The 15,048-nt window shown below is 42.3% G+C and overlaps 1 protein-coding gene across 2 annotated transcripts in view; it reads left to right on the top strand.

The window, feature by feature from the left end:
• Positions 1–15,048, top strand: part of ARFGEF2 (ARF guanine nucleotide exchange factor 2) — a 166,928-nt gene that overhangs the window by 128,027 nt on the left and 23,853 nt on the right. For both annotated transcript variants that reach the window (XM_026014749.2, XM_026014748.2), the window contains exons 24-27: positions 1,660–1,700; positions 1,805–1,974; positions 8,630–8,781; positions 13,771–13,943. In XM_026014749.2, coding sequence (XP_025870534.1) covers positions 1,660–1,700; positions 1,805–1,974; positions 8,630–8,781; positions 13,771–13,943 — 536 coding nt within the window. The remainder of the gene's footprint in view (positions 1–1,659; positions 1,701–1,804; positions 1,975–8,629; positions 8,782–13,770; positions 13,944–15,048) is intronic.

Raw genomic sequence — 15,048 nt, 5'->3', positions numbered from 1 at the left:
ATCTCAAGGTTGTGAGATCAAGCCCTACATCAGGCTCCATGCTCAGCATGGATTGGCTCAAGATTCTCTCTCTCAGGGGATCCCTGGGTGGCGCAGTGGTTTAGCGCCTGCCTTTGGCTGGGGGCGTGATCCTGGAGACCCGGGATCGAATCCCACGTCGGGCTCCCAGTGCATGGAGCCTGCTTCTCCCTCCGTCTGTGTCTCTGCCTCTCTCTCTCTCTCTCTCTCTCTCTCTCTCTCTCTGTGACTATCATTAAAAAAAAAAAAAAAAATTAATAAAAAAAGATTCTCTCTCCCTTTCCCCCTACTACTACCCTCACCACTCACACTCTTAATTAATTAATTAGATAATTAATTAAAATCTTTTTAAAAAAAGAATTGGACAAAGATTTCCTGAAATGCCTGGGACTATTAAGTCCACCAGCCTTTGCTGAGGAGTTCAATGTGCGTTTTGGGGTGCCCCTTTGATCCTCAGGCAGTTTAAAACTCCACCTTTGCCTTCATTTCTTGCTTGTGTGACACCTTAAGGCCAGCTAAAGATGAGAACTTAGGGCCTTTTCGTGTCTTTCCTGGGTGTGTGCAAAACCTTATACATGTTATCGCAGTCTAGATTGCCAGGAATATGATGGAGCTTTTTAAAGCCTCCTGTGGGTGTCTCATTCCCAGCCTTTCCTTTTAAGTTTTTGACCAGGTCCTGTTTGTCCCAATTGTGACTGCCACCTCGGGTAGCTGCATCATTCAGCATTTACTACAGATGGCTTTTAATAAAAGCCTCAGAGAAAAGGCTGTTTGTACTGAATGAGGTCTGAGTTAAAGACAGATCTTGGAAATGGAAGTTCCCTGGGTACTGCCAGGCAGGTCAAATAGTGTCAGTTCTCAGAGACTGGTGTTTTCGGGGGAAATCCAGGACTGTTCTTTTCTCTCCTATGGAGCTAGCTTGCAGGTTGCACAGTTACTGTGACTTTCAAAGCTGTTGGTTTTCAATACTTTTATGGAGCAGAGAAGACACTAATGGAAATAGGCCAACTTAAAATACCATAATGATCTCTATTCATACCAAGATCTAGCCGTTTTTCTTGAATAAACATTTTATTTATTTATTTTTTTAAGATTTTATTTATTTATGAGAGACCGAGAGAGGCAGAGACATAGGCAGAGGGAGAGGCAGGCTCCATGCAGGGAGCCTGAAGTGGGACTCGATCCCAGGACTCCAGGATCACGCCCTGGGCTGAAGGCAGATGCTCAACCACTGAGCCACCCAGACGTCCCTTGAATAAACATTTTATCAGCCTTTGGTTATTTCCAGAGTTCAGTCCTAAAAGAATTGGTTTTGGTTTTGTTTTTTTGCTAGTATTTTTTGTTCATTTTGCTGAAAAGCAGCTTTTTGGAGGCCCTCACTCTCACTGTTGTGACATCACATGCTGTTACATTTTAATCTCCTTTCCTCCTTCTGATGTGTCGCTTTTTCTTCCTATCATTATAGCCATTTTATCTCTCAATTCATTGACCAGTTTTGTACCTCTGACGTCTCAGTCATTTATTTTAATGGAAGTGCCAGATCTGAAATATTTCCTTTTTGCCTTTTCTTCAGTGTTTGAAATTGGAATGCAATTTCCAAATCTAACTTTTATTTTATTGTGTCTGGAATTATCTTCCTAGAATTTTTACTGGATCTACCAGACTGGATGGGAATGCCATAGGTATGTATTTGTCACTCATGCATGACAACTACAGAGTCCTCTTGTTGTTACTGTCTGGCCATTACTAATTAAGCCTCGCATGTGTTGTTGGGTCTGGCCTGTAGTTGACTTTGTCCGCTGGCTGTGCGCCGTGTCCATGGACGAGCTGGCTTCCCCCCACCACCCCCGCATGTTCAGCTTGCAGAAGATTGTGGAGATATCATACTACAACATGAATCGGATACGACTGCAGTGGTCCCGAATATGGCATGTGATTGGAGATCACTTCAATAAGGTAACTCTTCAAATTCAAAAACCACTCTATTGGTGTCCGGAAAAAGGCAGGCAACTATATTCAAAGAAGAAGTGATTGAGAGTTTAAATATCTATACAGATTTCCCTGCTATATAAAAGTAGAACATTCCTGTGAAACCTTTCATAAGCCTAAATGGTATAAAGCAGAGAGGCAGTTACCTCTAATTTATATGAAAACAGTTTTGGACATTCACAAACTTCCAAAATAACCTCTCCTGGGCTTTTCTGATACCTTAGGACACATCTTGCTCACAATGCACAGAATTGAGATAAAGCCCAGATGCTCACTGATAACAGTTCAAAGCTCTGGTGGCTTGATGCTGGGATGCTGAGTGGAGTTCCGGGGAAGGGGCTTGGCAGCACCACTCTTGCTGCTGGGGCTCATGCTGCCCCTGTAATGGCTCGCTGCAAAACAAATAAATGCTGAATGTTATTTTCACTTTTCACCTTTTTTTTTTTTTTTTTTTTTTGTAAAAGTAAAACTCCTCTTTGTTTTTTGTTATTGTTTTTTTTTTTTTTTAAGTGAAAATAGACACTAAGGTCGATCTTTCCTAAAAGCAAAGCAGTGCGTGGGCACCTGGGTGGCACTGTCAAGTAGACATCCAACTCTTGGTTTTGTCTCAAGTCGTGATCTTGGGGTCATGAGATTGAGCCCCGAGTCCAGCTCTGCACTCAGTGCAGAATCTGTGCAGACTCTCTCTCCCTTTCCCTCTACTCCTCCCTCCCGCATAGGCGCTCTCTCTCTCTCTTTCTTTGTCTCTCAAATGAATGAATAAATCTTCTTAAAAAAAAAAAAGAAAGAAAGAAAAATGGTGCAGTGTGACATTGCAAGAAGCAGAGGATACCCATAATTCGTTTCCCTGGGGAGCATATTTACATATTGCTAGAATTCACAGAGTATGAAATTAAAATTTTAGTGGAATTAAAAATACTTTAATATTCCATATCCAGGATATAGGCTAACACCACAAGAATAATATAGCCCCTGGACAAACTGGTGTTTGAATATGTTGGACCCTAACTCACAGGTGCCAACGTGTCCCGGTGGACGCCCCAGAGACTCAGACCCCAGACAGGCAGATGCAATTAGCAAGAAGGTTTATTGAACGTTTGCGCAAACGGGCTCTCCGCCTCAGAGGTGGCAGAGTGCCCCGATTACAAATTACAGGCATCTTTTAAAGGCAAAAAACCGCGGGAGTAGCATAGCATTCGGGTTATGACATGATTGATTTATTTGAAGGTCAGCGCGATCCTGTTCAGGGACTTTCTACTCAGGGTGTGTGTGTGGGGTGGGGGGGGGGGGCGGTTTATCTCGGAAAAACAGAATGTTTTCTGTTGTTTAGATTCTAGGAAGGTGCCTGGATGGGCTGTCTCCGGGTCAGGCCTGATTTTACTCGCAAAGGGGGGGGGGGGGGGTTCTTCAAATACATGGCAAATCCTCCTAGTATCTTATGAGTGACCAAAGATTAAGTTACATTTTATATAGTTTCACTATTTTTTTTTAAAGATTTTATTTATAGGATCCCTGGGTGGCGCAGCGGTGTGGCGCCTGCCTTTGGCCCAGGGCGCGATCCTGGAGACCTGGGATCGAATCCCACATCAGGCTCCCGGTGCATGGAGCCTGCTTCTCCCTCCGCCTGTGTCTCTGCCTCTCTCTCTCTCTCTCTGTGACTATCATAAATAAATAAAAAATAAAAAAAATAAAATAAAAAAAAAAAAGATTTTATTTATATATTCATGAGAGACAGAGAGAGAGGCAGAGACACAGGCAGAGGGAGAAACAGGCTCCCTGCAGGGAGCCCGATGCAGAACTCAATCCCTGAACTCCGGGATCATGCCCTGAGCTGAAAGCAGATGCTCAACCGCTGAACCACCCTGGTGTTCCTATATAGTTTCACTGTTAATGTCACTGCTTCATATATTCTGGCTTTCATTGCCACCACTCTTCTGAAACTTTTGTTGAGAAAAGCAACATTTATTTATGTATTTATTTTAAGATTCATTTACTTATTTGATAGCGTACATGTACACACGTGCTAGTCGTGGGGAGGGGCAGAGAGAGATGAGAACCTCAAGCAGACTCCCTGCTGAATGTGGAGTCTGACTCAGGGCTCAGTCTCATGACCCTGAGATCATTACCTGAGCTGAAACCAAGAGTAAGACACTTGGCCCACTGAGCTACTAAGTATTAGAATACTAATACATTTTTATATAAGAAACAAACTAGAGTGAGATGCCTGGGTAGCTCAGTGGTTGAGCATCTGCCATTGGCTCAGGTCGTGATCCCAGGGTCCTGGGATTGAGTCCTGCATCAGGCTCCCCACAAGGAGCCTGTTTCTCCTTCTGCCTATGTCTCTGCCTCTCTTTCAAGAATAAATAAATAAAATCTTTATTTTAAAGCTAGAGATTTGTGTGTTCTAAAACTGACAACTACTGAGAAAAAAACAAACTATACTTCTTTCGCTCCACCAGAGGTTTCATCGGGTATATATAGGCATATACACACATATATTGAACAAATTTTTAAAAATTAGAACATATATGTAGTATGTGTGTGAATGTATGCATCTCTGATGACGTTAACTTCTTAAAGGAAAAGTAATAGCTTAATAGCACTGTTTCAAACCAAAACACACTGCATGATTTCAAAGCAGTTTTTTCACTCCTGGAGATGAAGAGTTGTAAAACAGATTTAAAAGTACACAGTTTAAAAGTACTGTGAGGGGGATCCCTGGGTGGCCCAGCAGTTTAGCGCCTGCCTTTGGCCCAGGGCGCGATCCTGGAGACCCGGGATCGAGTCCCACGTCGGGCTCCCGGTGCATGGAGCCTGCTTCTCCCTTTGCCTGTGTCTCTGCCTCTCTCTCTCTCACTGTGTGCCTATCATAAATAAATAAAAATTTAAAAAAATAAATAAATAAAAATAAAAAATAAAAGTACTGTGAGTAAAAAACAATTTATCTAAAAGAGAATTGTTCTCTCTCTAGTGAATGGAAGAAACTTATAAAAAGAAGCAGTTTGCTACTAGGCTATAGAACAAGCAGTAGGATGCTGGTGAGCAGTTTATAGCATCTGCCAATTTCTGTGGTGTAAATAACCCCCATAGCTAATTTGAAGTTAGCACTATGATGTCCCCGAGGGCGGATTGACAAAGCTTTGAGCACCATTGGCTCTTGTGAGCAGCTGCCAGCCTGCTCCAGGATCCCACTGAACTGAGACATTGCCAAATGCAGTCTTGCTTCTGACTTGGTACATCAGCTAATCAGAGTTTTTTGTTTACTTTGTTTCTTTATCCGCTCAAAGCCAGGTACCTCCCAACACACCATCTGTTTAACAAACCATGTAAGGGCCTGGTTCCAGGTCATAGAGGTCACTGCTTCCTGGAGTTCACCCACATTTTATGATGAATGTCTGATGAATGTCTGGTGAAGGGTCAGGCAGTGTAGTATGTCATGCCTATCTGGAAGTGACCTTTTATCTGAACCCTCAGGGAGGACACAGCCACGAGAGCCTACACATGACCCAGAGCAACTGTGTGTTGAGTGAATGGTAGCACTGTCTTCTACATAATCAACTTGCTTAGCAACTATCTTTCTCACTATTCTGGGTAAATAACTTAGTGGACCAGTTGATGTAATTGATGTGAAATTGTTTGAGAAAGGGAAATGTGAACCATTACCGTTACTATACCTTATCCTATGTTCTGCTCCAAGCCTGTGATCACTGAGCTGGAGGAAATGTTGCTCATTTATTCCACGAGGTCTTTCTTCTTTTTTTTTAAGATTTTTAAGATTTTTAAGATTTTATTTATTTAAATAAATACTTTGAGAATACACAGAGAGGAGAGAGAGAAGCAGAGACACAGGCAGAGGGAGAAGCAGGCTCCATGCAGGGATTCCAACACGGGACTCGATCCTGGATCTCCAGGATCACACCCTGGGCCAAAGGCAGTGCTAAACCACTGATCCACCTGGGCTGCCCCCACGAGATCTCTCTACGAGCAGCCCTGGAATCCTTTTTTTTCTCTCAGAAGTAATAATCCAGAAGTGCTTTGGTAAACATTTCTCAGCTCTTCAGAGTCCAGATTTCATGTTCAGTGGAATTACCTTGAGAGAGAGAACATCAGTGTATACAAGTTACTTTTCCTACCTGCAGTTCTGTTGTCAAGACTGTTGAGGTGCCAGCTCTAGGTTATCTGTGGGCCACTTGTGGACAGGCTTGGGATATAGGCTGGCACAGAGTAATTAGACATTTCATGGCTGTCACCTTCATTACCAGTGTCCATTCCATTTCAGATCCATTAAGCACAAAGTTGTAGAAAACTCATTTGCCCCCTCTGGGGCTTTTCATTCATTCTACCACCTCAGGAAAATTTTCTCTTCCCTCTGGGGACTGGAACACATAATAATCTCATACGTTTGAAGAAGTGGATGGCTGAGTACAGCTGTAATTTAGCTTAGGATTCTAGCAAGGTCTTTGGAACAGTCCCATGTTTCTCTTCTAAAGTAGGGCACATCTGTGTCCTGGGGTGTGCAAAACTGCACGATAACGTTTGGAGTGTATTCCTGCTGCAGGAATTCCTGAATCCTGATTTTTAGGAGAGGAATATTCTTTTTATTAGTATTTAATTAAATGAACGTTACATGAACACCTTAAAAAAAATTTATTGCTAAAGCCACTTTTGACCATCATCACTCCCCACTTGGACCCTCTCCAAAGCTAATTATTACCAGTTTTTTTTTTTAATTTTTATTTATTTATGATAGTCACACAGAGAGAGAGAGAGAGAGAGAGAGGCAGAGACACAGGCAGAGGGAGAAGCAGGCTCCATGCACCGGGAGCCCGACGTGGGATTCGATCCCAGGTCTCCAGGATCGTGCCCTGGACCAAAGGCAGGCGCCAAACCGCTGCGCCACCCAGGGATCCCTATTACCAGTTTATGTATCTTCTCAGACGTTTTTCTATGCACCTTATATGTATATATGTATAGAAACATTGATAATATTGTCTTGATTTATTTTGCTCTCTTGAAAAACATAATTAGTATTATACATACCATTTTGCAACCTCTTCTACTTAGCAAGAAATCTTGAAGATTTAACTATGCTATTAGTATGTATGAATTCTTTTTTTTTTAATTTTGGTAAAATACACAAAATTTTTCATTTTAACAATTTATAAAATTTATAATTTATTAGTGTTAAGTACATTCACATTGTGTGTGACGGATCTACAGAGCTCTTTTTTCCATCTTGCAGAACTGAAACTCCAAACCCATTAAACACTAGCTTTCCATTTCTTCCTCCTCTCCCCAGTATGAATTTGGCTACTCTAGGAACCTCATATAAGTGGAATCATGCAATATTTATCCTTTTGTGACTGGTTTCTTTCACTTGGCATAATGTCCTCAAGGTTCATCCATGTTGTAGCATGTGATAGAATTTTTTTTCTCTTTTTGTCTTTTTAAAGCTAGATCCCCCAGGTCCGTTGGCAGGGGTTCTGGTAGGAAACATCCCCTTGCTCTGCTTATTAGAGGATTATTCTTGAGGAAAAAGTCTGAGAAACAGCAACCAAATATATACCATAACTCCAGTCTCTAAAGTAGATAAAACTAATTAAAAAAAAAAATTTAAAAAAAAAAAAAAGGGGGGGGATCCCTGGGTGGCGCAGTGGTTTGGCGCTTGCCTTTGGCCCAGGGTGCGATCCTGGAGACCCGGGATCGAATCCCACATCAGGCTCCCGGTGCATGGAGCCTGCTTCTCCCTCTGCCTATGTCTCTGCCTCTCTCTCTCTCTCTCTGTGACTATCATAAATAAATAAAAATTAAAAAAAAAATTTTTAAGTAGATAAAACTATAGATAAGTACAATTTTAAGGAAATTGAAAAGCCTCAATATTTATGGTGACTTTTTTGAAGCTGGTGATATTCATTTATAATCATTTTCTTCAGGCAACAGATATGAGAAAGCACGAAAAGGCTTTATAGAGACTTTAAAGTCTTTTGGCCGCTCCTGTATATTTTTGAATAAAATGAATTAGCACACAAGGAACTGTTTAGTGGGTATAGAGTTTCAGTTTTGCTAGAGTTCTGGAGATGTGGTGCAGAACAATGTGAATGTACTTAACACTCCTGAACTGTGCACTTTAAAATGGTTAAGATGGTAAGTTTTCTGTTTTACATACATTTAGCCACAATCTTTAAAAAAATTAAATATAGGGATCCCTGGGTGGCGCAGTGGTTTAGCGCCTGCCTTTGGCCCAGGGCGCGATCCTGGAGACCCGGGATCGAATCCCACGTCGGGCTCCCGGTGCATGGAGCCTGCTTCTCCCTCTGCCTATGTCTCTGCCTCTCTCTCGCTCTCTCACTCTCTCTGTGACTATCATAAATAAATAAATAAATAAATAAATAAAAAATTAAATATAACACATTTTAAAAGCTCTTTTAATTAAATTTGCAGTACTGATCTTTCATCATGAAAGTTAAAATTCCACAGGTCATGGCCAAGAAACACCTTTTTTTTTCTCCTTAGGTGTGTTTTTCCAGAGCACTTGTTTTGAAGGTAGACTATCTATTTTTGATGTTCAGAAGGCCACATCCACAGTTGTATTGTACTGTGCTTATCTCCCATTCCTGCTCAGGTTGGCTGTAACCCCAATGAAGATGTGGCCATCTTTGCTGTTGACTCCTTAAGGCAACTCTCTATGAAGTTTCTCGAGAAGGGAGAATTAGCCAACTTCCGTTTCCAGAAGGATTTTCTGAGGCCCTTTGAGCATATCATGAAGAAAAACAGGTATGTGCATTGTTCTGGAAGACCCTTGGTCAAATTCCCTATTGGAGGCCTAAAACAGACCTCTAAGTTAATCGCTAAGATTTGTGTGTGACCTTTCCCAGACAGATTACACCACCACAACTAGTAGAAACTTGCCATGCGTCTTTACTGGGGTGGATGCTAAAGTTGTTCAAAGAAAGCCACTGTGGAGGCATACTAAAACAAGGTCAAGAATTATGTGACCCATCATTTCTGCCCCAGGGGGATGATAGAAGAGATCAGGACAGTTGTCCCTCTGAAGCGCTCACCCTGTTCATTTGTTCACTTGGCCTGTATTTATTGCAGCCTTCCAGCTGCTAGGTACTATTCTGAGTGCCAAGTATGCAGCACCAAGGAAAACAGTCAAAAATTCCTGTTTTCTTCTGGCCCTGATTTAATCATCGTTGCAGCTGGGTGCACCGGTGTTCATTATCATAGCCTCTTTACCTTTATATGTGTTTAAATTTTCCATAATGAAATTGAAACAGTAAATCCTTGTTTAGGGGCACCTGCATGGCTCAGTTAGTTAAGCACCTGCCTTCAGCTCAGGTCGAGATCCCAGAGCCCTGGGATCGAGCCCTGTGTGTCTGGCTCCCTATTCAGCGGGGAGCCTGCGTCTCCCTCTGCCACTCCCTATACTTGTGCTCTTTCTCTGTCTCATTCTCTCTCTCTCTCTCTCTCTCTCTCTCTCTCTAATATTTAAATAAAATTTTTAAAAATCCTTATTTATAGTCCAGTGAGATAGATGGACAAGTAAATAAATGTTTAAATCAAGGTAAGGAGATAGAAGTAGAAGCACTCCTCTATACAGGGCAGACACCCAAGATGCATTTGGTAAATTGACCCTTAAGGAAAGTGTGGAACAAGCCAGGAGTGACTGTATGTGGTCTTGGGAAGAATGTTGTGAGCATAGGGAAGAGAAATAAAAACCTTGCGGCAGAGTATTCTTGGCCTAGATAAGGAGGAGCAAAGAGGCCAAGGTAGCTGGGCAGAGTAAACAAGACAAAGTCCTGGAGGATGAAGCCCTAGTGGTAGTAGAGTGCCTAGATCATGGAGAGCTGTCAGCCTTAGTAAGCACTTTGTCTTGTTCTCTGTGAAAGAAGCCATCAGAGGCTTTTGAGCAGAGAAGTGAAATGGTCTGACATATGTTAAGGGATGATCCTGCATTCATCCATGCAAAATGGAAAGCCAGTGTAATTATTCAGATTTGGACCAAGGATGTGAGGCACCATGGGATTGGATTCTGCATACATTTTTAAAGGAAAGCCTACAGCACGTGCTGATGATTAAGGAATTAATTTGAAATAAAGCAAAACTTTGTAAGTCATACAAAATATTTTCTTAAAAACCAGATAGCACCTACAAGAGTGTTACAGTCAATATTGGTACAGCCACAACATAAAATATTGTGCAGCTGTTAGATGTTCACATTGTTTATGACACAGGAAATGCTTAATAAAGGTTTAGTCAGGGACACCTGGGTGGCTCAGCGGTTAAGCGTCTGCCTTCTGGCTCAGGGCGTGATGCTGGAGTCCTGGGGATAGAGCCCCACATCGGGCTCCCTGCGTGGAGCCTGCTTCTCCTTTGCCTATGTCTCTGCTTCTCTCTCTCTCTCTGTCTCTCATGAATAAATCTTTAAAAATAAATAAATAAAGGTTTAGTCAAAAGGGCAGGTTATATAGTTGGAAAGTGTAATAATAAAGACCATTGTTTGAATCTATCCATGTGAAATATCATGCTGTCACATAAAGGAGGTTTTTGTTTTTTGTTTTGTTTTGGTTTTTGAGATTTTTATTTATTTATTCATGAGCGACATGGAGAAGCAGACTCCCTCTGGGGAGCCTGATGTAGGACTAGATCACAGGACCCCAAGATCACAACCTGAGCTAAAGACAGTTGCTTAACCACTGAGCCACCCAGGCAGCCCTTTTTTTTTCCTTCCATTGTTTTTTTTCTACATTTTCCAAAATGTTTACTGTTATCACATTTTGTTTTTAACAATCAGGCAAAAAGCATTTTACTTTTTTATTTTTAAATAGGCACTATGCTCAACATGGGGCTTGAACTCACAACCCTGAAATCAAGAGCTGGATGCTTAAACAACTGAGTCACCCAGGCACCCTGAAAAGCATTTTTTTTTTTTTTAAAGATTATATTTATTTGTGAGAGAGAGAGAGACTGTGAGTGGAGAAAGGAGCCTAGGGAGAGAGACAGGCAGACTCCATGCTGAGCATGGAGCTCAGCACAGGGCTCAGTCTCACAACCCTGAAATCAGGAGTTGGATGTTTAACCAACTGAGCCATCCAGGCACCCCCCGAAAAGCATTTTAAATGGTACATATAGTAGGATGCCTGGGTGGCTCAGTTTTATGAATGCCTGACTCTTGATTTCGGTTCAGGTCATGATTTCAGGATCCTGAGATTGAGCCCAATGCTGAGCACACTTAGTGGGGAGTCTACTTGAGATTCTCTCTCTCCCATTGCACCCGCCCCCCCATCCCACTCATGCTGTTTCTCTCTCTCTCTCTCTCAAATAAATAAATCTTTAAAAAGTCCGGACGCCTGGGTTGCTCAGTGGTTGCACATCTGCCTTTGGCCCAGGGCGTGATCCTGGGATCTGGGATTGAGTCCCCACATCAGGCTCCTTGCAGGGAGTCTTTTTCTCCCTCGTACTGTGTCTAGCACACTCTCTCACTCTCGCTCTCGCTGTGTGTCTCATGAATAAATAAAAATCTTAAAAAAAAAAAAAAGTCCATGTGGTTTTTCCCAAAGAGCTGCTTTTCTTCCCCATGCGGGAAGCAATCATGAATTCGCTTATGTTATGTATTAAAGTCACCTAGGTATGTAGTCCGTTCTTTGTTATCTGTGGGTGGCATATTTACTTTGTGAACTTTTAGCCAAGTTTTAACTCTGTTTTGACTTTTTCCTTGCCTTCTCTAAATGACCTATTATCAGTTAGTATCAATCCCACAGATGAATATGAGTGTTACCCTAAGCCAGATGAAATTTGCAAATCAAGTCTGCAATTCCAAAGCCACTCTAATGGCTTTCAAAGCTAGTGGTGTGTGGAAGAGATAGGTTTGTGTAGCCTTGATTCTTGTTACTATAATAGAGCTCACCCCATAACTGCGTGTGTCTTTTTTTATTTTTTTAAATGGCTGCATACCAGTACTAACTTAGTGCTAGGTACACAGTTTTTTTTTTTTTTTTTTTTTTGATGATAGTCACACACAGAGAGAGAGAGGGGCAGAGACACAGGCAGAGGGAGAAGCAGGCTCCATGCACCGGGAGCCCGACGTGGGATTCAATCCCGGATCTCCAGGATCGTGCCCTGGGCCAAAGGCAGGCGCCAAACCGCTGAGCCACCCAGGGATCCCCAACTGCATGTGTCTTAAGACATACATGCTCATCTTTTGCAAATATCCAAGTAACACTGTTGAACCTTGCAACTGCTTCAGAAAATGGGCCATTTTTTCTATCTTCAGGTTTCATTTTGTAATAAATTTAAAATGTGTAATTTTAAGTTATATATACATATTCCCACACACATATATATGTGTGTGTGTTAACCATACACATAGATCTCTGCCTAAAAACCTAAGAGGATATGCACTAAGAATTTAGGAGTGGTTGTCTCTGGATGGCAGAGTATTATTAGTATAAAAGTTTTCAGCCAGAAAAACTGACCAACAATGCCATAAACCACAAAGTCGTGTATTGTTAGTTAACAAGTCTGAGGCAGACAGTCCCAACTTTGGTTCTATAGCCCAAATTGTCATTGAGGGTGGAACTTCTTTCTGTCCCTTTGTTTGGCTGTCCACGGGAGCACTCTATCTTTGAGCCTATTGTTTTGTGAAGCTGAACAGAGGCTTTGGCTCCAGGCATCATGCTGTGTTCAGAATGGGGATATCAAGAACAGGGGCAGAGCCTACCTTGTGTATTCCTTGTAATACAAAAACAAAACCATAGTAGAAACCACTCCCCTTTCCATTCCCAGATTTTCTCTTACCTGTAATTAAAACAGGTCATGTAGTTCCCCTGGCTGTAAGAGAGGCTAGGGAATTGGGGAGATGGCAGATGAGTCAAGATTGTCATATTGTCTTGTCCTGTTTATGATTGGTTCCCTGAGGTCAGGCATGTTGCTGCCTGGATGAAATCAGAGTTCTGTTTTCAAGGAGGTGGGAGGATGGCTGCTGGGAAAGCTTCTGTCTGCCATGGTGATTGTCTTAATGTTTTTTCTTTTTGTTAAATCTAATTTAATTTTTTTTTTTAATGAATGTGGATTACTATGTGCTTTTAAAAATGTGGTTTGAGGGCAGCCCCGGTGGCCCAGCGGTTTAGCGCCGCCTGCAGCCCGGGGTGTGATCCTGGAGACCCAGGATCTAGTCCCACATCGGGCTTCCTACAGGGAGCCTGCTTCCCCTTCTGCCTGTGTCTCTGCCTCTCTGTTCGCTCTCTCTGAATGAATAAATAAATCTTTTAAATAAATAAAAAAAATAAAATAAAATAAATAAAATAAATAAAAAATAAAAATGTGGTTTGAGGGCAGCCCGGGTGGCTCAAGCAGTTCAGTGCCGCCTTCGGCCCAGGGCCTGATCCTGGAGACCCGGGATCAAGTCCCACGTCCGGCTCCTTGCATGGTGCCTGCTTCTCCCTCTGCCTGAGTCTCTGCTTCTCTCTCTCCTCTCTGTGTATTCTCAGCAATAAATAAATAAAATTTTAAAAAAAACAATGTGGTTTGAGGGGAGTGTGCCTAGGTGGCTCAGTCAGTTAAACATCCCACCTTTGATCTCAACTCAGGTCTTGATATCAGGGTTATGAGTTTAAGCCCCATGTTGGGCTCCAAAAAAAATAAAATAAGAGAAAGAAAAATGCATGTTTTTTTAATGTGCTGCTTCTAAGTGATGGTGTAATTAGTTGTCTTCCTACCATTCAAAGTACAGATGACATGGCTGCTCCATTCTTTCCTTAGATCTCCGACCATCCGGGACATGGTGATCCGCTGCATCGCCCAGATGGTAAACTCCCAGGCAGCCAACATCCGCTCAGGCTGGAAAAACATCTTTGCCGTGTTCCATCAAGCAGCCTCGGATCATGATGGGAACATTGTGGAGCTGGCCTTCCAGACCACGGGCCACATCGTCAGTAAGTGGCTCTAATGTCCCACCTGCAAGTCTAAAAGGATGACCACTTATTGCCTATTTTACTCCCCAGAGGGCTTCCTTGTTTTAGACCTACTGTGATATGTTAATATACCAGCTGCTGTTCTGAGCTCTTGACATGTGCTTAGACATATGCACAAAAACCCTGAGAAGGAATATGGTTGACCTTCATTCACCACCACAAAGCCAGTGCTCCCGGCACTTTTGTGGTCATTTGTGGACATGTGTGTGCATTTAGCAGGGAAGTACTTGAGTCACTCAGGGACATGTTCCTGGCCAGGGTTAACAAGGTGACCCTCTGCCTTCTTGTTTCAGCTCTCTCACTATAAATAAGTACATGTCATTTCCGTGGTTTACTTACTGCACATTTTTTTGCATTTCTGTTTTTTTGTTGGAGACTTCACCATTTAAAATGGCCCTGATTGGGCAGCCCGGGTGGCTCAGCGGTTTGGTGCTGCCTTCAGTCCAGAGCGTGATTCTGGAGACCCGGGATCAAGTCCCATGTCAGGCTCCCTGCGTGGAGCCTGCTTCTCCCTCTGCCTATGTCTCTAGCTCTCTCTCTCTCTCTGTGTCTTTCATGAATAAATAAAATATTTTTTAAAAAAGATTAAAAATAAATAAATAAAATGGCCCTGATTGGGCAGCCCGGGTAGCTCAGTGGTTTGGTGACACCTTCAGCCCAGGGCGTGATCCTGGAGACCTGTGATTGAGTCCCACGTCGGACTCCCTGCATGGAACCTGCTTCTCCCTCTGCCTGTGTCTCTGCCTCTCTCTCTGTGTGTGTCTCAAATAAATAAATAAACAAACAAACAAATAAATATTAAAAAAATAAATAAATAAAATCTTAAAATGGCCCTGAGGTACAGTGCCAGAGTGCTATCCAGTGTCCCTGAGCACAGGCAGGCTGTGATGTGCCTTATGGAGAAAATACATGTTTTTGATAAGCTTAGTTCAGGCTTAAGTTAAAGTGCTGTTGGCCAAAAGTTCAGTATTATTGAACCTAGCACGATGTATGAAATACAGTGTCTTTAAACCAAAACACACACAAAGCAAGATTATGTATTGATTGGTTGATTAAAACATTGTGA

This window comes from Vulpes vulpes, chromosome 14, assembly GCF_048418805.1.
Source record: "Vulpes vulpes isolate BD-2025 chromosome 14, VulVul3, whole genome shotgun sequence".
NCBI classification, from domain to species: domain Eukaryota; kingdom Metazoa; phylum Chordata; class Mammalia; order Carnivora; family Canidae; genus Vulpes; species Vulpes vulpes.
This window is presented reverse-complemented; position numbering and strand designations above follow the sequence as displayed.